Source organism: Rhinolophus sinicus, chromosome 12, assembly GCF_057876585.1.
Source record: "Rhinolophus sinicus isolate RSI-liver-muscle chromosome 12, RSI-T2T, whole genome shotgun sequence".
NCBI classification, from domain to species: Eukaryota; Metazoa; Chordata; class Mammalia; order Chiroptera; family Rhinolophidae; genus Rhinolophus; species Rhinolophus sinicus.
The window spans coordinates 11,812,973-11,840,855 of record NC_142512.1 but is presented as its reverse complement, the minus strand read 5'-3'; the positions used below and the strand labels follow the sequence as shown (position 1 = coordinate 11,840,855).

General features: G+C 39.8%; 1 protein-coding gene across 1 annotated transcript; it reads right to left on the bottom strand.

Moving 5' to 3' along the window:
• Positions 1–30: 30 nt before the first annotated feature.
• On the bottom strand, positions 31–27,883 carry LOC109460129 (myosin-4). The gene is made up of 40 exons (XM_074319850.2): positions 27,714–27,883; positions 27,435–27,465; positions 25,696–25,939; positions 25,457–25,600; positions 25,191–25,347; positions 24,049–24,076; positions 23,178–23,286; positions 22,994–23,086; positions 22,797–22,860; positions 22,025–22,123; positions 21,829–21,932; positions 21,540–21,678; positions 21,137–21,255; positions 20,898–21,047; positions 18,666–18,836; positions 17,548–17,860; positions 17,384–17,451; positions 16,194–16,281; positions 15,994–16,111; positions 15,568–15,691; positions 15,343–15,479; positions 14,989–15,244; positions 12,676–12,918; positions 12,408–12,584; positions 11,434–11,579; positions 11,260–11,350; positions 10,784–11,173; positions 10,047–10,173; positions 8,082–8,200; positions 7,718–7,914; positions 6,137–6,320; positions 5,692–5,857; positions 5,477–5,601; positions 4,684–4,992; positions 4,393–4,596; positions 3,944–4,069; positions 3,683–3,853; positions 3,308–3,412; positions 3,091–3,186; positions 31–1,281 (listed from the first exon to the last, which is right to left on the bottom strand). Exons 3-40 carry the CDS (start codon positions 25,897–25,899, stop codon positions 1,129–1,131), a joined length of 5,814 nt encoding a protein of 1,937 aa, XP_074175951.1. The 5' UTR covers positions 25,900–25,939; positions 27,435–27,465; positions 27,714–27,883; the 3' UTR covers positions 31–1,128.

Genomic DNA, 27,883 nt, shown 5'->3' with positions numbered 1-27,883 from the left:
ACCTACTGGGTAATAATGAAAACCATTTAATTTTGTTTTGTTTCTCTTTAATAGGTTCTATATGATTCTTGTAAGACCTTTGTATCATTTGATTAGATAAGATACTTGCTATTTTCTTTGATCCTTGTCTGTTACAAAATGAGATAAACAGAAAGCCCTCAACACATGTAAATCTGTAGTAGTAATATTACTACATTAAACATTATAATCATGATAATTGCCTCAGCACTATAGAAAGGCACAGTGTAGTAACCAAAAGATAAAATAATGAGAGTAGGGAACTGACTTTTTAAAAGTATTAATTGACCTATCCTATCCGAAGTCCCGGGAGGAAGCCTTGTAAAAGATACAGAAGTTTCCAAAGAGAGAGAAGAATAATTACTGAAAATATATTCATTCTTAATTTCTATTTATCATTCTAATGTAATAACAAGGGACGAGGCTCAGTAAAACAGACAACTAAACATCTGTAGGTAACAAAAACCTAAAAATCGCCTCTCTATTTAAAAATGACCAGAAAGTCTGTAGGATGCATTTACCTCTCAAGGGATCCTACTCCCAATTTAATCCCTAATCACATTGTTATAGTGAGTTACACAGAGTTTTGCTTTTTAAAAACTTTTGAGTGTCTAATCTAAATTTTTTACTTTTTCTTTTCTTTTATGTCAGTAATTAGTGCTTTATTTTGTTTTTACTCGGTTTTGGGATCAAGACTTTTCATTTTATTAACAAATCTGCTTTTCTGATAACTAGCTGATGTTTTGCCAAGTGAGGTTTCCAAATACTCTATGCTCAGAATGCCTAAGGTGTGTCAGCCTCTAAGCTTCACCTGCTCCCACAGGGGCAGTTATGCTTTAGGGCACTTACTACCTACCCGGAATTGGCCTGGCTGCTTCCTACCACTTTATGTTTCTGGTGACTAAATCCTTTTCCAGAAGATACAAGCAAAATGTTTGTTTCTGTATTTGATGTACAAAAAGGTAAATTGACACAGTGGGGGGAAAAAAGAGACTCACAAGTTTTTTGCAAATAAATTTTTTATCTGCAAAAACCGTAAGTACAAAACAGAGTGACAAAGAACTTCACATTTTGCGCATTTCTTTGGTCACCTTTCAGCATTAGAATGAATTACTCTTCACTTATGACTTTTGTGTGAACCTCCCGGCTTTTCACCCGCAGCTTGTTGACCTGGGACTCTGCGATGTCAGCCCGCTCCTCAGCCTCTTCCAGCTCGTGCTGGAGCTTGCGGAACCTGGAGAGGTTGACGTTGGATTGTTCCTCCTGAGAATGAATGAAAATACATTTAGGAGCAAATATGGTTCCAAATTTCTAGTTTCTTAGGTCAGTGGTTCTTGTATTTGCTTTTTACTTAAAAGTGATTCATTCTAGTAAAACTTTTTTAAAAACCTAGAAAAATTCTCTTACACTTTATTATTATTATTATTATTATTATTATTATTATTATTATTTGTATTAACTCCTCTCACGTATCTTGAATTCATGGATAACAAGGATAGGTGACATTTGTCTTAAAGATGTTCTAAAAGTTCTGCTTTTAGAACTTCTAAACATCTTCAAGCTACTCCTAATATGCCAGTTTTCCAGCCTCTTTTTCCCCCCCAGAATCCTGAGAATGGAACCAGACCTTTTAAAAATGCCAATATGCAATCTATATTATACCAAACGAATAGCCTTGAGTATAAATTATTGCCACTTAAGGCAGTTTAGAAATTAAACAAGAAATTGATTGTTTCCTAAAATAGTCTGAGTGGTCTCTTATTGTGTTTGAATACATAGCAGCGAATTTGAGAAGGCCAGTTCTGGTTTAGTCTCTAGTAATCATTCTCTTTTAAAAGGCTCATTTCGAACCGTCCAAAATGTGGCATTCAAATTTAGAACGTTAAGAAAACTTAGAATCACTAAATAACAGAATGTGAAAAGAACCTCAGATCTTCCTTTTACAGATAAACAAAGTAGTAACTAGAGAGACGTTAACTAAGTCTCTCTCTCTCTCTCTCTCTCTCTCTCTCTCTCTCTCTCTCTCTCTCTCTCTCTCTCCCCACACACACACCTTAGAGGCCAGGGGAAAAACAAAAACCATAAATGAACAGAAGAACTAATTTGTGATATACAGGTATGTATATTCATACTTCCATACTTAGGAAATTGATATGACTTTATTATTATTATTATTTCAGATGAATTACAGACTGGGGAAATGAGATAAGGTGAAATGCTAAGAATCCATGGTTTGAACATAACTGAGATCTTCTGAGCTCCAGACTTAATATTAACTGCTTACTTGACACACCTTCACTTGTGTACATAATGGTATTTCAAACAATGTTTCTGAAACAACATTCCTGTTTTCTTATTGCCCTGAAAATCTGTTCCTCCCTTAGATCCCTGTTTTAGTAAGTAATATGCCACCCACCTGGTTACTCAAACCATAATTTGATGAATTACCTTTGATTTCCTTTCTCTCACCTCCCAAGTGTAATCTATTAGCATATTTTGTAGTTTCCACTTCCAAAATATCTCAGCTTCTCTCTCTATACTCCACTACTGTCCTAATCCAAGCCACAGGACCACCTGAAAAACCTCCTAAAATGTTTCGCTGTACCTACCTGTGTTATCCGACAATCATTCTCCACATAGTAGACCAAATAGTGTTTAACAAATATAAACCAGGGCATGACTCACCCAACTTAAAACCCTCCCGTGGCTTTCCAGTGTCTCACTGTACTTAGAATAAAAGCCAGACTTCTTATCAGGGCCTAGAAGACCCTGAGATCCTCTTCCTACCTTGCTCTTCAGCCCATGTTACTTCAAGCTCCTTTGTTCTTCTGCTTCTTGAACCAAACGTCTCCCCACTCAAAAGCTTTGCATTCACTCTTCCCCATTCCTATGACATTTTCCCCTGGCTCATCAGATGGTTAGTTTCTTCTCATTCTTCAGAACTTCATTGAACCATTTCCCTTTCATCTTTCCTCATTTTACCTTTCTTTTCTTTCATCGCTTTAACTGAATTGGCTTGGACATTTCAGAGAACTGGGGTTGCCCCGTCACCCCAAGGGATTCTGAACTCACCGCTTCCTCAGCTTGTCTCTTGTAAGCTTTCACCTTTCCTTGCAGTTTATCTACCAGATCCTGGAGCCTTAGTACATTCTTGCGGTCTTCCTCAGTCTGAAATAATATTTTAAAGAGTTAGTTTCTTGAAAGAACAAATGCATCGTATTTTGTTGTACATTTGACTTTGGATCCCTTGCAGACTAGGGTGAAAACCTAGACAGGCCATTTTCCTTACTTGGTAAGTGAGTTCCTTTACTCTTCGTTCATGTTTGCGAAGTCCCTTGACAGTTTCAACATTGCGCTTCTGTTCACTTTCAACTTCTGCTTCAAGTTCACGTACCTGCAAGAAGATGGGCATTTGAAAGACATTTACTGCTATCCATTCATTTAATGGATGTCTACCCTTCAAATGACCTGTAGTATTTTTTTTACTTTTTTACTTTTTTGTATGTAGTTTTTGATGCCCTAGTCTAATCACCCCTCTTATGAACGCTCGGGCAGCAAGGAATAGCTCTCATCTCTGTATGCCCTACATCATCTAGCAGTGCTGCATATTCAAAATCATGTGTTGTATTGTCATGAGATGGAAATATGTTGATCAGAGACCCACCCTGGCCTCCAGTTTCTGGATCTGCTTCTTCCCGCCCTTCAGGGCCAGCTGCTCAGCCTCATCCAGACGGTGCTGCAGGTCCTTCACCGTCTGCTCCAGGTTCTTCTTCATCCGCTCCAGGTGGGCGCTGGTGTCCTGCTCCTTCTTCAGCTCCTCAGCCATCATGGCTGCCTAATTAGCAAATAAATCAAGATAATAAGGAAACGTGGTCATGGTGGGTCGCATACCCATATCAGGAAAACAAGTGCTCAGTGTGCTCACATCAGTGATGGCCTTCTTGGCTTTCTCTTCTGCGTTGCGAGCTTCCTGCACAATGTCCTCCATCTCTCCCTGGATTTGGGAGATGTCTGTCTCCAGCTTCTTCTTGGTGTTGATTAGGCTGGTGTTCTGGTTATGATATCAAATTTAGATATAGTAAGTACATGAGAGCGAAATTAGGATGCCTGATGTTCTAATGAAATCACAAACTAGTTAATTACATTAACTGGTACCTCTTCTTCTTCCATAAATTATCTGAGTTGACATAATTAATTTAAAAACAATCAAGTCAGGATGTGACAGTCCAAATACGCAAAAATATCATTAATACAAAATACACTAGTTCTAAACTTTATCCTCCATGATGAATACATTTTTAGTACTAAGATATGAGCAAGAATTTGATTTTCCTTCCTCTGTATTTTTCACTATTCTCTTCTTCGTCTACTCACCTGGGTGTGCAGGAGCTGGACGCGCTCACTGGCATCCAGGAGCTCCTGTTCTGCCATTTTCCTGCTCCTCTCCGTCTGCTCCAGAGTGGCCCGCAGCTCCTCGATCTCAGCCTGCAGCAGGTTGGCTCTGCGCTCCACCATGGCCAGCTGCTCCTTCAGGTCCTCCTGGCCCCGGAGGGCGTCATCCAGATGGATCTGGGTATCCTGTGGAATGAACGATCATTGAGATGTCTTGTTCTCAGGGCTGCAGTCACCCCAACTGCCCTGGGACCATCTCTGCAACCCATTGACCTTGAGAATGCCTTGGGTGTTTCTGTAGTTCTTCAGGGCCTCAGCAGCCATGCGGTTGGCATGGTTCAGCTGGATTTCCATTTCATTCAGGTCTCCCTCCATCTTCTTCTTGATCCTGATGGCATCATTCCTGCTCCTGATCTCAGCATCCAGTGTGCTCTGCATTGACTCCACGACTCTGATGTGGTTTCTCTTTAGCTGGTCAATTTCCTCATCCTTTTCAGCAATTTTCCTGTCAATTTCAGACTTGACCTGGTTCAGCTCCAGCTGGATGCGCAGGATCTTTCCCTCTTCATGTTCAAGAGATGCCTTAATGACAGCAAGAGGTGACATTAGCAGGGAATAGGAGTGTGTGGTATTCTAGAAATAGGAATTAGTTCCTACTTTTTTTTATGTAGGTTTCAAGTGTACAGTTCTATAATACATCATCATATATCACATTGTGTGCTCACCACCCAGAGCCTTATGTCCTTTTTTCCCCCACCCTCTACACAACACATCTTTAATCCATTGTTTTAGAAATTTCTACGATGTGATGTTGTTGATTTTACACACTTCTATTTCCCCAGCTAGATTGTGCCCCTGACAGAAGGGGCCTCATCTTTGCTTTCTCAGTGTCTGACATAGTTCCTGGCATATATTTATGTTACTTGTATGCACGGTCAACTCTTCATCCCATACTTAGTACACAGAGTAAAAATTATTTTTCCTTTCTCTTGATTCACCACTTTTTGCATGCGATAGACCCTAATTTCTCTCCTAATTGTTTTAGAGTGTACAATAAAGTGTCTACCTCTGCCTCCTCTAAAGCAGCCTGAAGTTCAGCTTTTTCTTGCTCGATTTGCTTCTTTATTTTTTCCAGTTCATGGATACGTTTCCCTCCTTCCGCAATCTGCTCCGTCAGATCAGAAATCTCCTCTGTTAGTGAACAAAAAATATGAACATTAGTTCAGTAAGGGAAAACATTCTTTTAACGCTTCTGTTAAAGAAAAGGTAAAATATACTCACGTTGCAGATTCTTGTTTTCCCGCTTGAAGGTTTCAAGTTGGTCTAAGGATTCCTCATAAGCATTCTTAAGCTTGAACAGCTCTGTGCTGAGTGAGCGGGACTCCTTCTGGGAAGCTTCAAGTTCAGCATGAGTTTCTTCATACTTCTGTTTCCATTCTGACAGGACCTGAGGGGCAAGGAATGGTCACGAAATTCAATGGAGAAAGTTTGATGGAATGAAACTACTGTTCTGGCAACTTTCAAACAGAGTTGAGATGATCTTGGATTGAAAAATAATTATGAATGAGAAGAGTAGAAACCACAGGACACCCCCTCCCTCCACTACTCATGGAGTAGGAGATACTGAGAACAGTCCTCAGATGGTTGGAATACCATAAGGCACACTGAAAGTAGCAGGCTATCTTCAATCACGTTGGACACTGAGGCAAAAACTGGCACAGAATACCTTATCGAAGTTCCTCTGCTTTTTGTCTAGGGCCGCACAGGCAGCGTTTGTTCTCTCCACATCAATCATGAGGTCCTCGACCTCATTCTGTAACCGCTGCTTGGTCTTCTCCAGGGAGGCACACTTGGCGTTCACGGCTTCTACGTGTTCTTCTGCATCCTGCAACCGTTGGGCCAGCTTCTTCCTGAAAAGTGAAACAAGGACAATAGACGTGAATGGCCATCAGCAGAATCGGGTGTTTCAAAGTGGGTACTAAAAGAGAGTGATTTCCACAGTCAGACTCCATAATACTTTGTTTTTCAATCTTGTTTTGTAGGCCTGGTTGTGTATTAACTTATTCCCACTCTCCTACCAATCAAATACTGAAAACAACCCAAATTTCAGTATTGCCATGCTTCATAGACTGGCTTGAAGATAATGAACATCCCAAGCCACCATTTTACTCTTTAAGGTAACTGGTTTATGACTCCTTTATAGGATATTAGTAACTAGCTTGAATTACTATCTTTTTATGTCTTGTCTCCAATGAATTTTGATCTTTAGAGGGTAGAGTCTGTATTTGGCTAATCTTTGTTTTCTTATAGGCTCTCACACATATTAAGTACTCAAATATTATATTAACTGAATTCAAATAAAATATACTTGATTTTGTCTAATTGTATTCTTTATTTTCCTAGCTTTTCATTAATGCTTTAATTTAAAAAAGCTTTCCCAAATCAATATAAATTTTGCTTTGAGTGAGCCACTCAGAATCTCTTCCACCAAAATACTATAATTCCAACTATATGGTTGTACAGCAGCCACAGAGTAAGTATCTAGATCTCTCCTTAAACTATCTGTTGAATAAGCAGTTCCCTTCCTGTCCAGATTTTCCCTCTTACAGTTCAGCCTTGAACTTTTTATTGCATTGAATATTTAGTCCTTTATAAAACAATTTGTTTCCTTCTTATTACAGAATTTGATGTCTACTTTTACTCTTTAATAATATAGTTCTTATTCCCCCCTCTTTTCCACATAACCACATTTTCACATCTCAAAAGGAGGAACTGTGCTTTAAGCCTAATTATTTTTCTCTAACTTAAACCTATCACGTTGAACCAATATTTCTGTTAGTTGCTGAGAGGGAGCAGAGGCATAGGAGGGTACAATTAACTCTTATTCTATCTACACTTGTATAGCTAGAATGATGTAAAAAGTTCCCCTTCTTAAAAATAATTATTCAGCTCCCTGTTGCCTTATGTCCTTTCCCTTTTTCAAAAATTAAACTTATTGGGGGTGACATGGTTAGTAAAATTACGTAGGTTTCAAGTATACAATTCTATAATACATCATCATATATCACACTGTGTGCTCACCACCCAGAGCCTTATGTCCTTTCTTTCCCCACCCTCTAGCTTAATTTCTTTCCTTAGACAACCTAGAGTATTTGTTTTCCTTGCTTAGTTTATGTTCATGCATATTTTTTTCCCTAGTTTTTTATTTGTTTTGGGAGCAGTGGACATTAGCCCATTTAGTGCTTATAGCAGATATACTTTGATTATTAATGCAGACATTTCCATTGTAACTAAGTCTAGAGCGTACTTGGCCTCCTCCAGCTCCTCTGTGCGCTGGATGGCGTCTGTCTCGTATTTGGTCCTCCACTGGGCAACCTCGCTGTTGGCCTTGGACATTGCCCTCTGCAGCTCGGCTTTACCTTCCTGCTCCTCCTCATACTGTTCCCGCAGCAGGTCACAGTCGTGGCGGGCGGACTGTAGGGCGTGGGCTAAAGCACTCTTGGCCTAAGAACATAGAGATTAGTGACTTAGTTTTATATCTTTGAAGTGATATTTAGTCCCTAAACTCCTATAGGCCACCAGAAAAAAATCTGTAGAAGCAAGCAAAACATAAATAACCCCAAAAACAAAGATAATGACAAAAACAACACCAATTGGTAGAGCTCACTTACCTTTATCTCCTCTTCAAGCTGCCTTTTCAATTCCTCAATCTGTTGTGTGAATGCTTGTTTGCCCCTTGAGAGCTGAGAAACTAATGAGTCCTTTTCATCTAGCTGGCGTGAATATTCACCTATATAATGACGAAGATACAGAAAACTCAACCTTACTTTGGAAATTAAAGCTCTTAATTAAAAACTGGAGCAGGGAAAGGAGGACTGAGTCTGAAACATGATGGAGAGCATGGATTACACCAAACCACCAAAATCTACTTCAATCCTAATGAGAAAATCTATGCAAAAACTGAGAAATATGTGACAATTTAAGGCAGATTACATCCTTATGAATGGCACAAATGATTTTGGGAGATATTTAAGATTACTTGATCACAATATAAATTGATGAAGAAACATGTGAAAAGTAATATAAATCAAACCAAAAAAAACCATTCCAGTGTTTTTTGTCTAAGGCAATAGTGTTGTACTAGTTTACCTTCCACTGAAAGTTGATTGAAACAAAGAATTTAGGAGATTTTGAGCAACTTTCTCTGTAAGCAGAAATTCTGGAAGCAATTTTATATTGAGAAACAATGAAGTATCCTTCTACCCCTAGAATGAGTTGGTTTACGGATAACTAATCAGTTTCTAAACTAAATGGCCGTTAAATTTGTCTCCAATTCTTTAAGCACCATAATTCAGAAAATACACTATATTAAAAATAGAAGGAAACCTTTCCGTACCAGTATTTGAACTGGTTACCTGGAAGCCTTATCTCTAACATTTAAGAAGAATCAACTTTCACTTTTTTTCCCACACCACTAAGATACTAAGAGTAAACACGTACTGAGAAAGAGAAACTACAAGGAATTTTTTATTCTTTGAGGATACATTTTTTTTATCACAAAGTGTGCTTACCACCTGTATAACAATAATAATAATAACCTTACTTTGAGCTTTGTTCTAGAAAGAACAATATTTGAACAAATATGAAAGAGTAAAGAGGTTCTCCAGCCCTTTGATATGCTTATTACTTTAATAGTCCAGATGACCCATAAAACAATTTCCATTGTGTTACCTCCCCCTTGGGGAGGTTGAACTGTGGTAGAAAGCTGGACAAGTGGAGAGGGAGGAGTCAATGCAGCGACGCTCCAATTTGGATAATCAAAATACTATTAATAGGAACCTCACTTGGATGTTCCTGGGCTGAACTACGGTCCTGGATATTTCCCTCCTTCACTGTGGTAGCTACCAGCAATTGTCAAGACTTCAGGAAAAAGACTGGAATAAGCATTTTTGGACAACTGCCACAGTTTGTCATATTGAAAATGGGGATAACGTTACACAGACTAATGAGGATAAAGTAATAAATAATTACTAGAATCATTTTGAAAAGTGGAAATAAATACTGTGAGGATATACTTTTTATTTGTTAACTTTTAAAATTTTTTATTATATTTATTGGGGCGACATTGGTTAGTAAAATTATATAGGTTTCAAGGGCACATTTTATAATACACCGTCTATATATTGCATTATGTGTTCACCACCCAGAGTCAGTTCTCCTTCCATCACTATATATTTGATCCCCTTTTCCTCTTCTACCACCCCTCCCCCCTTACCCTCTTGTAGCCACTACACTGTTGTCTTTTTTACTACAATAAAATCTGCTTTAAAATGTTTTGGATCACTTTATTACCAAAAAACAAAAAACAAAAAACAACAACAACAAAAACAAACAAACCAAAAAACAACAACAACAAAAACCCCCAAAAAACAAAAAGAAAGAGAAAAGAAAACAACCAACCAACCAACAAAACAAAACAAAACAAAAAAAAAGTCAGTGGTCAAGAATGAGTTCATAAGAATAGGTGCCTCCCAGGAAGATAATATGTGATCTCAGGTAACTCAATGCAGTTTTTCAGCAAGTTGAGCATCCAAGGTAAATTTATCATTCAAGGTCAACACTGGTAAATGGCCCACCTGATTCTGTCTGCAGGCGCGCTCTCTGAGCCGTCAGGTCGTTGATCAGCCGCTGCTGCTCTTCTTCCTTTGTCTTAAGTTCACTCAGTTGATCTTCTAGAGTGCGGCACATCTTTTCAAGGTTTCCCTGCATTCAAAAAGTGGTAGAAGCCATCTCACACGAGTGTTTGGACAACAGAAATTTTCAGTAGTCCCAAGTATTCCATAGGAGCTGCAGTACTCATTTATTTTGAGAATAAACTACTTTTATAAATACACAAAAACAACAGAAGTCTTAGATGGTGATGGGAAGAGTAACAAGACACATAGTCTAAACATGCTGCTATTAAATCACTTTGTGTATCTGCCTTTACTCGATTAACTTATCTGTGATGTGAGAATGATACTTGATTCAGCTCATGAGATTTTCTGGAGAAGCAAATTATGTATTTGTGCTTAAGAGAAAAACAAAAACGCCTAATCAAGGTAAGGTGTTTTAAGAAAATCTTAAAATGTATGGTTGAATCATACTAATTTTATTTGAAAGAGCTTAAGTTTTCACTGTGCACATTTGGGTATGGCTCTTTTCCCATTAACAGTGAGCGCTTTGCCCCATCGCACCTGAGTTGCTCCTCCCTCTGACCAGTCTCCTACCTTGTCCTGCCATAGCCTCTTCCTGCCAATTACTAATGGTTCTGGAAAGCCTCACTCACACCTGTCTTACAGAAATCTCTTTGAGACTTAGTGCATGACGGTACCTTGGCTTTGGAGACAGTCTCCATGTTGCTGGCCAGGTCATCGATCTCCATCTTCATCTCGCTCTTCTCCTTCTCCAGCTTCTGCTTCACCCTCTGCAGGTTGTCTATCTGCTCGCCGAGCTCAGCGACGCTGTCCGCGTGCTTCTTCCTCAGGGTGGCCGCGGTGGCTTCGTGCTGCAGGGTGGCCTCCTCCAGGTCCCTGCGCATTTTCTGGAACTCAGCCTCCCTCTTCTTGTTCATCTCAATCTGGGCTGAAGTTGCCCCACCGGCTTCTTCCAGCCGCTCGCTGATCTCCTCCAGTTCCCGGGAGAGGTCAGAGCGCTGCTTCTCTGCTTTGGCCCGAGAGGCCCGCTCGGCCTCGATTTCCTCCTCCAGCTCCTCAATGCGGGCCTAGGAGTGGTGAAATGCACGGCTGAGCTTCTCTGTGCTAGTAATTTTGTCAGGTTGAATTAGACAGATGGAAATCATGTACTTACCTGTAACTCCTTGATCTTCTTCTGCAGCTGCATCCCGAGGGCCTGTTCATCCTCAATCTTGCTTTGCAGATTGCTCATTTCAAACTCTTTTCTATCAGAAAAGCGTTTTATGTCAGTCACAGAAATATTAATAGTAAGTTCCCCATGATTTAAATCTTTGTCCTTGCTGCTTACTTTTTGAGTTTCTCATCAAGCTGCTGTTTGTCATTTTCTACATCCATTGTGGATTCTTGGGCCAATTTTAGGTCACCCTCCAGTTTCCTCTTTGCTCTTTCTAGATCCATCCGGATTTTCTTTTCTTGTTCCAAAGATCCTTCAAGCTAAAAGTGAATAATTCATGAATATAGTTCCTGGGATGTTACCTCCTTTTGTCCCATGTTGAGCTTGTAAACATTTAACTCATATCTAATCAGCAAATGCTTTTGATTTTCCTTGGAATCAGGCAAATTTGTCCCATCTATTCCATTTTCATTGCTATTTACCTAATCCAAGGAGTCACCATTTAAAAGGTGAAATGTATCTCACTACCATATTTTTACAGTAAACTACTGGGGAGACATCACATCCTCTCTGTCTTCCCACTGGAACCCATGTGATCAGTGCTTTATCACAAGGGGTGGACACTGTAGCACTAGTTCCAAACATGGTCTTTGTCAGTTCCTCCCTGACTCAGACATTTACAGTGGGTTCTCGATTCAAAGTCAGATCATGTTTAAAGCCAAATTTACCTTCCACATTCCTTATTTGGAATCCCCCTTGCTCCTGTGAGAGAAAACCTTATGGGTCATTATGGCTTCTTTGCTCTTCTTATGCTTCCTGCTCAGAACACACTTTCTCTTCTATAACTTCCCACAGCCTCTCACCTTTCAAGCCCAGCTAAAGATGCATTTTGTTTGTACAGCTTTTCTTGGTGAACACATTACCTTCCTTCCCCCTAGTTCTTTTCACCCATATTGTTTGTTACAACTAACTTTGTTTATTTTTTGACTTGTGTGTCCATCTTAATTCTTGTAGCAGGGATATTGTCCTATACCCCATCTTCATTGGAAACACTTGAAATGTACTCGTTACACCATAAGAATGCAAACTCACGCTTACTTAGTTTGTTGCAAAGTTAAAACAAAAAATTTACATGATGTTAGGCTTACATCATCTACTTGTTGTTCCAGCTTGGTTTTAGCTTTGGTCAGGGTGTTGACTTTGTCCTCTTCTGCCTGCAGGTCATCCAGGGTCTGCTGGTGGGCCTCTTGGAGGGCCTTCTTCTCCTTGGTCAGCTTAGCTATGGTCTCATCCAGGCCTGCCATCTCTTCTGTGAGGTTTTTCACCTAGAAGGTTAAAGAAGGGATTGTCTCTACTACAAAGCAGCTTACTGGACGGTAGAACTTCTATTTTAGTAAAGCAGAATATGATTCATACCTTATTTTCTGTGGCATGTTTCTCCTTTTCAACCTTGGCCAGTGTCAGCTCAAGGTCATCGATGTCTTTCTTCAGTTCTGAACATTCGTCCTCCAGTTTCCTCTTCTTGGCTGTCAGCTCAGCATTGATCTCTTCCTCATCCTCAGCTCTCTCAGTCACCTCTTTGATTTTGGCCTCGAGTTGGATTTTGGTTTTGATCAGCTGGTCACACCTTTCTTCTGCATCAGCCAAAGCATCTGCTTCCTGAGAAGGGACAACAGACACTTTTATATTGTAGTGCTCTGGACATTTTCAGGTTTTTACTAATATTTTGAAGATAAACAAGTAAATTGTGTTTTAAAAAGCCTTAGGTTAATTTTTATTAGCTTTCCATGATTTAGGAAATATTTATTGGACACTTACAGCACTGAAGATTTTTTTAAAAAGGGAATTTACGTCATGGTTTCTAGTAAAATTATGATATCATTATATTTTTAATGATGGGGTTCAGGACACACTCCCTCAAATATGGCACTTTGGCATACTAAGAATCTTAAGCTGAAGGAGCTTGAGAAAATGGCAGAAGCAGGAAAGTCACTCTGACCTTCTCTCCTCACCCTTCTCCCCTGAAACAGGTCATAAAGTTCGCATGCAAATGGTACCCTCTCTGTACAAGGAAAGAAAACTTTCTTATTACCAGAGATGGGAATTTGGGAGCCGAGAAGACTGTATAAACAAACTTTGTTCAACTAACCCTATCTTCCTAGTTACTTCTTCACCATTAACTACCTCTAGCCCAAGCCCCTTCGTCTTGCCAGTGCTTCACAAATTTATTGTTTCTTTGTCTAAAAGTTATAAAAGATTACTGTTCTGGTCACTTCTTCAAGTCTTAATTTTCTTGTGAAGGCTCCCATGTATGTGTAAAAATTCAATAAATTTGTTTACTTTTCTCCTGTTAATCTATCTTTTGCCAATTTAATTTTCACACCCAGCCAGGGACCCTAATAGGGTTGAGGAAAAATTTTTCCTCCCCTACATGGTAATCTATATTTAATGTGTTGGTATATAATTTCTGATCAGTCAGTTTTCTACATTTAATATTTATTTCCAGAAAAGTTTAGTATATGAAAAACAAAGTTGTTGGGTATCTACCAGGTTGCTAGGAGGGACAGGTAATATCAGAAAAGTGACTTAAAGAGAACACATGCCCTACAGTGACAAAGTAGCTGAGAATTAAAAGGTACCTGGAAGAACTAAGGGAAACTGAACATGTTAGAAGTGGTGCTAATAGAAGTAGCAAGCATGTTTCTCATGAGAAGAGATAGGAGTTGGACTATAATCGTTATGAGAGCAGGGACCATATTTCTTGCTCAGAGTTGTATCCTTGATGCTTGGAACTTCACCAAATATTTATTAAATGGATAGTTGATAGAATTATGTTAAAAAGGAGTCATTTTATACTCAAAGGAGAGGAATATGCTTGGATCAAGCTTAGATACCCCCTACAATTATTCTTTGATTCTCTTCAATTTGGAAAACCCTGGTCTACATAAACGACAAGGAAAGTCACAGTGTATTTACAGTTGATCTTTCTTTAAATTTTCTAGTTATGTGTCCAAAACTGATAGAGTAAACTTTAATGTTCCTGTTGTTGATTTCAGTCGTAGCAACTGAAATTCTCATGTCATTTGGATCACAAAAATGGGTTGGACTGTGACATTTGATCAAATTTTTTGTTCCCAAGTCTCTGGGTATTTATTGGGACCTGAGAACAAGAACATCAACTCAATCTCTCATGCTTTGCATAAAAATTTATACTATTTATAGAAAGTCTTGCCATTATCCTTGCAATGATCCTATTCTTTCAGGTACTAGAGAGTTTCCAAAGATAGAGTTGAGAGGAAAGTTACCAGGGGACCATAGACATAAAAGTTCAGAATATTGGTTTCAAGTTGATCCATTTTCATCACAAAGTGTCCTCCTTCTTCATTGTCAATATTATTCTTTTTTCACTGCTCTTATTTGCATTTTTCAGTAGGGAGAATCTTAGGGAGCACAGATCACCTTATTTCCTGCCCATATTCTGCTAGGGGAAACAATAGGGGAAAAGGAAAAACATTCTTCTTTTATTTTCGCCTTCTCAACAGCAAGGAATCCTATCACAGTGCTTTTTAGTAATGTTGTGTATGAAATTTTATAGAACATTCTAAGGAGTTTTGAATTAGGGAAGATTGATAATAAATCCCTTAGTAAGGTGGAATCTACACTTTTCCTTAGCAACTGCTGAACTGAAATTTTAGCATCAGATTAAAACAAATGGGTTCTGACACTCACAGATTGAACTTGGAGTTGTAGGTCATTTTTCTCTTGCATCAGAGACACCATTTTCTCTTCAAGTTCTTTCCTTTTTGCCTCTGATTTAGCCAGCTCTTCTTTGGTCTTCTCAAATTCTTCCTTCATGTTGGCCATCTCCTTCTCGGTTTCCGCACTCTTGAGGAGGGGCTTGATCTTGAAATACAGCTTCATCCAGGGCCAGTGCTTCACATTCATGAAAGCACGGACATTGTACTGGATGCAGAAGATGGACTCTCTGTGATAGGAACAGAAATGTTCAAAGTCAGGTGATAACAGCACTCAGAACCAAAAAGCCTAGGCTGATGGGGTTTAGTAAGATGTCCCTATGAATACCTTCTTTCCACCATCTTCTGGTACTCCACTCTTGCCAGGAACCCTCTGCACCTGGCCTGAGTTCGGGTAATCAGCTGGGCCAGCTTGTCATCTCGCATTTCCTCTAGGAGCCCCAGAAGACCAGCTTTGAAAAAGACCTGAGCATGGGTAGAGTTACAGATCAGAAACTTTACATGAACTTCAAAGGGATGGAAATAGCATCAGGTAGGTTTTAGAGATTATTACCTTGGTGTGACCAAATCTATACTGGGTGTGGTCAATGTCAATGGACCCAAGGAGCTTCTCAGAAGCCTTCTTGCTATCGATGAATTGTCCTTCAGGGATAGCACTGGCGTTTAATACCTTGTATCTATTTAAGTCAAACAAATAAATGATGTAGCTGTTGTCATCAACAAGAAATCTTCCTGCCTTACTATAGAAACAACATAGTTGTCGAGTAATCTAACAAACATAAACAAGAAATTATATCTTTTTATCTATTCTTTGTATATTCAAAGGGTATCCAACTTTTGGCATGTCAATACAGAAGCTATTCATTTTGTTTCTCTTCTTCTCATCAATTCTAATAGAAGGTATAAAGGATTCTTTCATTGAAAAAAATAAAGTAAATAAGAAGACTCTCTTAAAATAATTCATGTGAGAAAATCTGACCTCTGTTTGAAGTCTGCATACAGGATTCTGCTGGGGAAGCCTTTCCTACAGATACGGATGCCTTCCAGCACACCGTTGCACCTCAGCTGGTGCAGCACAAGTTCGTGCTCCATGGCCCCTAAACAGGAGAATACACATGCCTCATTTCATGGTCTAAAGCCAATACACCGGAGCTTGTCTGGATATGAGAAATGTCTTACCAGGAGTCTTGGTTTCATTGGGGATGATACACCGTACAAAGTGAGGGTGAGTGCTCCTTAAGTTGGTCATCAGCTTGTTCAAATTCTCCTGTGGGACCATATGAGTACTGGGTTTAAAAGTGGACTCTTTTCAGACAGTCATATTTACAGACATAATCATTATGATTTATGACATTTGTTCAATTCTAATGAATAGAATCCAGATTTGAATATGCAAAGAGTCATCACTGGAATTTCCACATTCCCAAAGTGGTCTTCCAGCTCCCATTTTTGTGCATTATTTACATATTTTTCTACTAGATGTTGAAGTGGTTGTTCAGTGCTATTGAATTTGAAGCATATGTTATAAATTTGAGTAACATTCTAAATATATGGAAATACTCTACCCACACTTTTTGCCTAGATATGTAGTCTGGTTTTACAAGTAATTCAATGTCTTCCTCCAAATCGCCATTTCTTTCTTTACCCAACTTTCAATTGTATCCACTTCCCTATTATAGGCTTATTCCTTGTCATAGTCAGGGAGCTAGGCCTTCCTCTGGTTCCATAGAAAGTGGCCTTTTAATGCCTCATTCTGGGAACTGGCAGAAAACTGACAGACATGTTTCCAAGTGTGAGATGTTTTCCAAGGAAATCCTGGTTTTTTAAGTCATGTCAGTTATCCCAGATGAAATTGTCAAAAGAAAAGTAAATTTTCCCTAAAGAGCTAGTTCTTATCACATCTGGTTACTTATTCTTTTAGCTCAGTTTCCAAATTCCCACCACTATTCTATCCTCAACTTTCAAAATCTACTCATTTCAGTTATATACCAATATATACCTAAGCACCTACATTATTGGGAGGCTCCCAAAGTCTCAAGCAAATCTCATGTTTTGCTTAATCCTATCCCAGTAGAACCATTTAAGTGTCAAAGGACCTTATTTCCCAGGCCCCAGATTGAACTTTACCATCTGATACTGACTTCCGCAATTCACTCTCGTCCCTCCTGAGGCCGTGTCTCCTATATTCTACTAAGCATCTCTTCCAAACTATGGCAAACTTCCCTGCCACTCAGTTTTACCACTATCTGCTGACCTATTTCCTTGAGGCACATCCAGTTCTAGAATCCTTGCAAGACTACTTCCCCTTCTCTACCCAATAAAGTAAAATTTAATTTCCTGAATCTAATTAGAGAAAAGGAAGTGTGTACCCTGAAGAGAGCAGACACCGTCTGGAAGGAAGAACCCTTCTTCTTGCCACCTTTCTTTCCACCAGACTCTAAGGAGGGCAGAGAAAGCACAAGCAATCATAGCACAGGTTTTCTCTGTTTACGTTTTATACATTAAGTAAAAGATGAATTCTATTGAAAATTACCTGCTTCAGCAGCTGCTGCTGCCCCAGAGAAGAGGTAAGCCAGAGTCTTCATTGAAGACTTCTGGTACAGCCCGACCACGGTATCGTTCAGGGGGTCCTTGTTCTTCTCCAGCCAGCCGGCGATGTTGTAATCCACGGTGCCCGCGTAATGCACCAGCGAGAAGTGGGCCTCAACCTTGCCTTTGGCAGGCTTGGGCTTCTGGAAGTTGTTGGACTTTCCAAGATGCTGTTCATAAAGCTTGTTCTTGAAGGAGGTGTCTGTGGCCTTGGGGAACATGCACTCCTCTTCCAGGATGGAGAAGATGCCCATAGGCTAAAAGAGTGAAAGGAAACAAGTGCCATTTTAATTTTGTCTGCTGGTAGAAATCATGGGTAAAAATTACGATCCTCTTTGAATAAATGTATCCTGTATTTCCTGATAGTTAGTGAAAACTCATTCCTTTGGCCTGAGTCCTTAATTTAACAAACACTTATCAGGTATCTATCAAGATCCAGGTTCTGTGTCCGGCTCTGAGACGTGATGGAGAGTGAGAGAAACAAAGGGTGTGCTCTGGTGGAATTTGTGTCTTTGCCCCAAAGACTTTAGAGCAATGTTTCTCCAAGTGTGACTTACAAATGAGTTGCAGCAGAATCACACGATAAAAAAATGCAGATTCCAAGGTTCTGCCTCACACTTACCAAAAAGTATTTCTAGGGGTAAGATTAAGGAAATCCATAATTTTATTACTTATGGTGAGTCTTTGGCACAACTGAAATTCAAGAGCCTCTGCTTTAAAGTACTAGAAATTTTTATTTCAAATGCCAATAATAATGAATCTAAGGAAGACAAAGAAATAATAAGTAAAAGATACTCTTGTCAGTGCTCTTTTGTAAGGAAAGATGGCTTTAAATATACGGCTTTGCACTGCAAAGTGCAGGGAAAGGTAGAGGTCTGGAGTCTATAGAAAACATTCAGTTGCCTGTACCAGAACACCTACCTCAGAGATGGCAAAAGGAGTGTTCCTGATTTTGTTTACAAGTGGCAATCTTTCACTATAGTAAATGCTAAGATTTTGCGACTTTCTTTTAAATGCCGTAGATCAGCAGTGTAATCTGTGATCTGAAAAAAGCAAGCGAACCTTCTCGATGAGCTCGATGCAGGCAGCCAGGTCCATCCCGAAGTCGATGAACTCCCACTCGATGCCTTCCTTCTTGTATTCCTCCTGCTCCAGCACGAACATGTGGTGGTTGAAAAACTGTTGCAGTTTCTCGTTGGTGAAGTTGATGCACAGCTGCTCCAGGCTGTTGAACTGCAATCAGCACAAAATACAAATTAACATTCATGTTATCATAAAACCTTCTCTTTGACAGGGGCTTTTCTTAGTTGGCTCTCCTAACTGGCCTCTGAGGATGCAACGGCGTCATCCTGACTGTACAAGCCCCTCTCTCCCTCCTGTGTCTGTTTTGCCGCTGGGGGCTAGGAAGTGTCACCACACTTGTTGGAAGTATCTCTTAAACAGGAGTAAACAGGCTCTGCGTGATGCTTCCCTGTGCAGTTAAACAATTTTATGGTTTTTGCAATATCTATTTTTGTGGATCCGAGGTTTCTTAGTCATTTGTGACTTTGTGGTTATGTTGCATAACCAGCTAAAGTTGATACCTCTGAGCCATTGTGATCTGTATGTTGTTACTAATAATAGGAATAAAAACTCAACAACTAACATTTGTCGAACATTTACTATATGCTAGACACAGTGCTAAGTGCTTTGCACAAATTATTGCATTTGACCCTCAAAGCCATCTTTTTAAGGTGGTGCTATTTGCCCATTTCATGGGTGAGAAACACTATTAGAGAGGATAAGTAACCTGTGCAAGACCCTCTAGTAAGAGGCATGGCAAGGGCTCCAATGCTTTTTTTTTTTGGCAAGACAAAAATAAATAATACACATTAAGTAGACACGTTCTATATTGTACTACAGGGTGTAAGTGTTATGAAATAAAAGAAAACGCAGAGTAAGTTAGGGTTACAGGAGCATGGCTGGGGTTCGGATGCTTTGACGCCAGAGCCAGTGTTTGTAACCAGTATTAGACCTTGAAGAGATCTGCTCTGCTTTACTATTCAGGACACCTAGATCTAAACACGAGTGGGAGTGCTCTTGTCTAAGAATTGTGTCGCCATACACAAACGTCAAAGGGGTTCTACCACACGGATGAACCTTGCAAACATTATGCTAAGTGAAAGAAGCCAGTTGTAAAGGACTACGTATTGTATGATCTCATTTATGGGAAGTGTCCAGAACAGACAAATCCATAGAGACAAAAAGCAGTTGAGTGGTTATCAGCGGCTGGGGGAAAGGGAAGTGGCGGATGGCTTAATGCGGATGGGATTTCTTGTTGGGGAGATGAAAACGTTCTAAAATCGATTGTCATGATGATTGTATACATCCGTGAATATACTAAAAACCATTGAATTAAGTACTTTCAGTGGATACATTTTTATGGTATGTGAATTACATGTCAATAAATCTGTTATTAAAAAAAATGTCAAAGAGGTTGTAAGTATGCACTGTCGTTACTTTTCTTATTTGAAAGAAATGTGAATTGCTCTTCTTGTTCCTGCTTGGTGCCGGATTATTCTTTTGTTCCTAAGGTGGGCTTGGGAATTTCTGGAAATGCTCTTGTCACTGAACCTCAGAAAGATTCCTCCTGTGTCTATCCATTCACTCAGAAAAAGTGTAGAAATGCGACCTGTGGGTCATGCACACTGAGATATGTTGTCAGGTAGAGGACTTCGATACCCTCGTTTTCTAAGCTACAGGGGATGTATTCCTTCTTAGGCCAGATGAATCTGAGTTTTTTAACAATGCCATTCCCAACCTCTGTACCTGGATAGTGCAGGGCAAATAGGAATCTTGAAACTTATCTTTGAATTTGTCATTGTTTTCCCCACTGTCATCTTTGCTGTCAGTGTCACCCTCATCACCTTCTTTGTCATTTACTGAGTACTAACTATATGCTTGGGGTCTGTGCTTAGGGCTTTCAATTCAGAATTCTTGTAATTGGCAGAATGATCTCAGAAGTGAATGTGTTATTTGGAGTGCTAGGTGACCTACCTATAGGTCCTTGTTGAACTTGCCCTATGCTTGGTCAGATACCATTCCCAAGTTCACACAGGAAGGAATTGACAGAGGTGGAGTTTGAGTCCAGATCCGTCTCATTCCAAAGCTGATGACCTTTCATAGACTTTTGGTCTTGTTTCATGTGTCTATTTGGTTTGTAGTACAGCTATTTTTCATAGACCTTTTCCAATATTGACTACTGTAGCAGCAAGATCTGTAAACTTTCCTGCTACAAAGGTCCTGTTAACTCACATCAAAGATCTCAAAGCCAGCGATGTCCAAGACCCCGATGAAGTACTGCCGGGGCTGCTTGGTGTCCAGCTGCTGGTTGATACGGGTGACCATCCACAGGAACATCTTCTCATAGATGGCTTTGGCCAGAGCACCCACAGAGTTGATCACCTTCATGGACAGAGTAACGTTTTTGGTGTTATTAAAGGCATGTTGTGAAGACCAGGACTGTGCATGATCCATTGACGTTGTGCACTTACCTGCTGTACAGTCTGGCCTTTGGTGACGTACTCGTTGCCGACCTTGACCCTGGGGTAGCAGAGGGCTTTGAGCAGGTCAGCAGAGTTCAGACTCTGGAGGTAGGCTGCCTTGTCAGCAACTGCAGAGACACAATTCAGGTACCCAACATGACCTACTGTGCACTCCATAATCCATAGGGGCAGAGTAATTAATGAGACACTATTCAGGTACCCAACATGACCTACTGTGCACCCCATAATTCACAGGAGCAGAGTAATTAATGAATCACTTTATAGAAACTGTGTGTGGGGGTAAAATTGGGTATGTTCATCAGAAGCTCAGCTGTGCAGGAGCCATGCGTTTGGAATGGGCTTTTTTGACCTATATTCTCTTATTAAACCCAGATGGAGCTTCATTTGGTACCTTCGGTGCCGTCTGGCTCTGCCTGCTCCTCACGCTGCTTTTGCTTGAACTTCATGTTCCCATAATGCATCACTGCCCCTGTGAGCTTGTAGATGGACACTCTTTCGTCAGAAGTGAAGCCCAGGATGTCAATGGCACTCTGCCATGAGAGATGAGAGGACAAAAATTAGGGCAGAAGACACGAATTTGTTTAGGAGAATTTATACTGTATCTGTAACGACACATGTTGTTATTGTCATTCCCATACATAATGCTTTTTTGTTTTTCTTAAACTGCATGAGTAACTTACATCTGTGGCCATCAGCTCTTCCTGGTCATCGATGCTGGGGACTGTGATCTCCCCTTGACTGACAAAGGCGTAGTCGTATGGGTTGGTGGTGATCAGGAGCATTTCTGGGTACGTAGAATTCAGGGGGTATGTTTTACATCAGAAAATGTTAATAAAATGATTAACTTCTAGCTTAGAAATTTAAGTCCTTTCTTACCAATTAGATCTGGTTTCTTATTAGACATGATCTGATAAAAAATATGGTAACTTCTTTCTGCCTTCAGCTGGAAAGTAACTCTAGACTTCTCCAGAAGATCTGCAATGCAAAGTAGACATCGGATGGAAGGGTCGGGGGGGCTGAAAATTATAAAGTTCCTAGAGTGATTTTGGCACTTAGGATAATTTAGCTAAATCTCATTGGCCCCTGGAGATTTCAGTTGAATGTCCCCATGAGGTATCAAATATTACATCTCTACAATGGCAGTTGTTCTTGCCGTCTCTAGAAAGAAACTAAAGCATGCTGGCCCAAGGCATGTTCATTTCTCATACAGAAGATCCTTGACATTTGGAATATATTTGATTCTTGATAACTCATCCCTCCCCAGGGTCTCTTCTCACTTTATAATAGAGGGGCTACTAAAAGAACATTCATCCAGGCTCAGATGAGGAAGTAATTGCATATAGTCAAACCACAGGCAACTCATTTACCCCCAGTGTTAGTTTTTCCTTAGAAAAATTTAAAATTAATTTGGAGGCTGGAATACATCAGACAAGCCCAACAGCTCCTGGCAGTTCCTACAGAATCATAAGCTCATGACTGACGTGCCTAAAGTACACTGTGGACTATGGACAAGACTGGCATTAACCCTGGGCACGTTTGGCAGCAGACTAGTGTTTCACAGGCTCCAGGCTCAGCAGAAGCTGCAAAATGTTCCTCCAAACCATCATTTGTCATTCTTGGATTCTATTTAGGAGGTTCTGTTACTCACATGTTTCAATATCAGCAGAAGCCAGTTTCCCTGTGGTACCAAAGTGAATCCGGATGAATTTACCCTTGCAAGAAAAAAGATGACATTATATACATAACTTGAAGCATACAAGAAAGAAGAGATTGAAATGATAATTCAGACATGCTTTCTCTGGCGTTTAAGGGCTGAGTAAACCCTTCTGTGTCCAAGAGACTTACAAAGCGAGAGGAGTTGTCATTCCTCACGGTCTTGGCGTTGCCAAAGGCCTCCAGGAGGGGGTTGGCGCTGATGATCTGATCTTCCAGAGTCCCCTGCAAAGGCAAGAGCCGTCCTCACATCTGGGACTCCAGACTTCCTGAGAGCCCTGGCAGTCTTGATGCTGACTCTGGCTGTCAGACTCACCTGCATTTTGCCAGTTTCCTCCTTCTTCTTCTCTCCAGTGACTGCAATTGTTGCAAAGTACTGGATGACACGCTTGGTGTTCACAGTCTTCCCTGCCCCAGATTCCCCACTGTCAAACAGTAAGCGGACATACATGAGAAATTAAGCTATGTGACAAATGAGCCTGCTCCCGTCAGCATTTACTACTATGTATCTGTTTTGACATGTCTTTGTCAGAGTCTACTAGGTCTTTCTCTGCAACCTACATATAGCTCATATAACTTCTATTGCTTAGCACTGACAAGAAGTAGAGAAACTCATTCATTATTCATGTAACACATATTTCTCCAGTGCTTAAAATATGCCAGGCTCTGTTCTAGGTGGTGAGGCCTGGGCTTGAGGGTGCCCAAAGGCAGCCACTCGATAACTAGGTAGTAAATGAAACAATTCATAAAAAGAGCTCTATGAAACAATGCAAGCGTTCTTCAGTTTCCTTAGACCAATGACAAGGCCCAACTTATGTCTTTGGAAAAATAGACATCTTCAAGGAGGCTTTAAAAAATGAACCACTGGTAACATTCCCAAACTGCTCACCCTTCAGAAGGCTGTGTGTTTCTCGCTGCCCTGTACCAGGTTCTGGCCATGCCCAGAGAAGGGGTTTTACATCTCCTACTCTCAGGTAAGTCCTGTGGAACTTTCAAGACTGGACGAGCAAGTGATGCAATTTTTGGTATTAGTTTATATTTTGATGCTATTTAAATCCTACAATACAGTGAAAACATCTAGTTTCAGGCTGATCACACCATATGGGCATTAACTAATTTCTTCTATCAGTTTGTCATTTTCCCAGTGAGAGTACAATGCTAGTAAGACTCAGAAGAGTAATACATACGTGATTAGGATAGACTGATTCTCCCGATCTGCAAGAAAAACAGTTGGACAGTCAGCATGCATACCAGTTACACAAACAAAACTTTGTATAGGAAAACACGTAGGAAATTGAGCATAACTGTCATTTCCAATGGAGTTTTTCAATACATTATTGTAAAGTTATATATGGTATTATTCTCAAGCCTCTAGTTGGGGAAGAGAAACATAAAATATTGTCATATCTTAAATTCCTTAAGCTGCCACAGGAAGTGTGTCCTGGTTTAAAATAAAGAGCAGAATTTTCCAAAGGCAGATACATTCCCTAGTTATCATCTGTAGATTTCAATGTCATGCTGTCTGCTGATTAATGCATATAACTTAAAATGCGTAATATGCTAAGGGTTTGGACTGTAGTTTAATAGGTTAAAATAATATTAGCAGAGACAAGGTTGAGATTTACTTTCCAAATGGAGCAATAGGACACACACACACACACACACACACACACACACACATGCACGCACACACACCTTTGTGTCATAGCCACAGACCACAACCCTAACTCTGACCAATCTTCCGAAAAGTATGACATTGAGACCAAGAAAGATCAGGTGGAAAAGGAGGCCTCAATCAGAATAAAATCCTTTTAAGGGGGGAAAACAACAACTTTTGTTTATATGCTTATAGCCCCCAAATGCCATCTTCATTCAAAGGAAGGGTATTTTATCTGAAATGGGCTCTGATGAATTAAGAGATAACAGGACTTCTAAAAGTATCTAATTTATAATCAACAAGAAACTTAGGCACTAAAATGATTGAACATATATTTTTCATTTTTATTCAGACAATATGATTCAGTTGTTACTTAATCTTACTCTTGTTTCTTAAATACATAAAATAAATCATGCCTTTTCAAGCAGGGAGACTAAACAAAAAACTTAATAGGGATGGAGCAGTAGCATGGTCTGGTAAAATCATGGAGGTGGAATCAGTAGAACTGAATTTTAGTCTCTGCTTTCACAGAATGTACTGCTCTGTGGTTTAGTCACCTCTTTCGTACAACCAGGGGGTTGGATTAGATTATTTCTAAAGGTCATTTTAGCTTTAACATATGTGATTAGAGGTGGCAAAATAATTCATATGCAAGACAGTTGAGCCACTCACCAGTCAGCATGAACTGATAGGCGTTGTCAGAGATGGAGAAGATGTGGGGCGGGGCCTCCTGACGCTTTTTGCCTCGGTAGGCAGTCACCACCTCGGGGTTGTACACCGGCAGCCACTTGTAGGGGTTGACGGTGACACAGAACAGGCCTGAGTAGGTCTGCACCAAAAAGAAAAAATATATATTATTTTATGAGAAACTTAATAATCTATTTTTCAAAAATATTAACGACTAGTAAGTGAACAGAAGGCCATGAGATGGAACTCACGTAGATCATCCAGGCTGCGTAACGCTCTTTGAGGTTGTACAGCACGGCGGGCTCGTGGAGATGGGTCATCATGGCCATGTCCTCGATCTTGTCGTATTTCGGAGGGTTCATGGGATAGACTTGGTCCTCTTTGACAGTTACAGTCTGTCAAGTCAAACAAGAGAGGCCAGATCAAAAAATGTCAGCACATCTAACCCAAAATGAAAGACAATTGAATCATCTCCAGATGTTTTACTCACAGCTCCAGCTTCAGTCTTGGCTGTCACCTTCCCCCCTTCCCTGCTCTGCACTGTTGCTTTCACAAAAGACTCCTTAGGGTCCACCACAAAGACAGATGTCTTGGCATCAAAGGGCCTGTTCTGGGCCTCAATGCGCTCCTTTTCAGACTTTCGGAGGTAAGGAGCAGCCTCCCCAAAAACAGCCATTTCCTGGTCTCCACTCATGGCTGCAGCTTATTGATGGCAGCCCAGTTGAAGACTCTTCCTGGCAGATGAAGAAAAGATATTATAGAAATTTTAAAACTGGACCACTAGATTCACTTTAAAAAAAACAAGCAAACATTCTTTATTTACTGACCTGTACAGTATGCCCACCTCCCTAGCGTGGCTGAAGGTGAAATGTCAGTCTCCGTGTTCCCTGCCAGTGCTGACACAGACTTAGTCAAGTCATGTGTTTGGAAAGAGACCGTTGTTTCTGGCTCACCTACCATATGATATTGTACCTGCTCTCTGAGTTTCATTTGTTTTATGTACATTGATCTTTATAAGCTGCCGACTATTGTTTATACAGAACACAAAGCTAAGAAGATGGCAGGATGTTCTCCACCTCTTTCACTTATAGTTCTTATCTTCCAATTGGATTATAAGCATCTTGCAGGCAGGGAGCACTTTTTCCTCTGTGGCATCCCTCACACCTCTTAGAACACATGCTAGATACAGCAAATGGCTCAAAGCTGGCTTTGTGAATTATGTTTCTAAAATGAAATATGTTTCCAAAATTCTAGGAACTATTTTGTATGTGGTGAAAATCTTTTCATTATAGATTTGGATTTTCAAAGACTGCCTAGTAAGGGAAATCGAAAATGTGAGGAGCTTTGTTTTGCATTGTTTTGCTAAAATATATTCTATTATTCATCAATTTCTCTTGCTCCTGTATCATAATTTCGACAAACTCGGCTTCTTCACCTATCTTTAGCATTTCTCAAAGACTTAATATAAAATGTTATTACTTATATTTTCTTGCTTTATTACTAATGTTATACAAATTTCACAAAAATTTTTCAAGATTTGTCTCTTGCCACTTTAACATCCATTAATCCTGTCAATATTGATCATAGGTAACCTATTTTATAATAATAATAAAGATATCTTTTCCAGGAAAACTTAAAGTTCTTGGTCAAACTTTTCCATTCAAACTACATGGGTCCAGACAACACAATTAAAACGTCTGTCTTGCGGAAAATGCTCACAATCATTTTCCATATCATGTTTTTTAAAATTCCATTTTACAGATTGTGAAACAACCTGCAGATTTAAGCCACTTTTCCAAGACAAGGATTCAATCTATTCAGACAGCATCTCAGGGAATTTTATATTATATAGTGCTGAATAGAAGCTGCAGTATAGGAAATTTGCATTTTCTCTATAAATGAACAATAATATTGAAATGTTGTATTGCATATTATAATTCTATTACTTGAAAGTAAACTACAATGTTGGACATTGAAAAAAAATGTATAGAACTCCTAAAGACTCTGAGAAAGCATTTTCATGTATTATAAAGGCTATAAATGAATGAGAACCCATTTCGAACGTCCCTCTCGAATTCCCTTGAATTTTTCCCTTGAATTTTTCAAGGGAAGCATGATCAGCCATGAAATTGAAAAGCTTTTATTTCATAACCCCCTGGGCACTCTCCAAACCACAGCAGAAGACTTTTTGCACCCTGAGAGGAATGAGAAAAAAAATCAGTATCTTACCTTAGAGACACAACCTTGAAGTGGGTCAGAACTGTAAGAAAAAGAACAAATTTCTTCTGAATTAAATTCTAACAGGCCCCAATAATAGCATGCATAATTCTTAACTGAGAAGCAGGAAATGACTGGGAACACTGAAACATCAAATTAAAATTGCTCCCGAGTGAGTTGGTGCTTCACTGAAGGGCAGCCAGGAGCAATGGGAGCCAGGATGTGTGGCATGCGTGCGGGCAGCCAGACATCCCTTACCGTCCTTCAGAGCCTGTCCTCACACACACTTACCTTGAAGCTTTATGAGGAAAGACAAGTCATACTCATTCCAAGGGTACTTTTATAGGCTCAAATATGGAAAACACGTAGCCTCCTCCTCTTTCTTAAAAAACCATTTGGCCAAACATGTTTTTGGCAATGAAGGTCTCCAAGCATAATTCTCCTCGTATTAAAGATGTTTG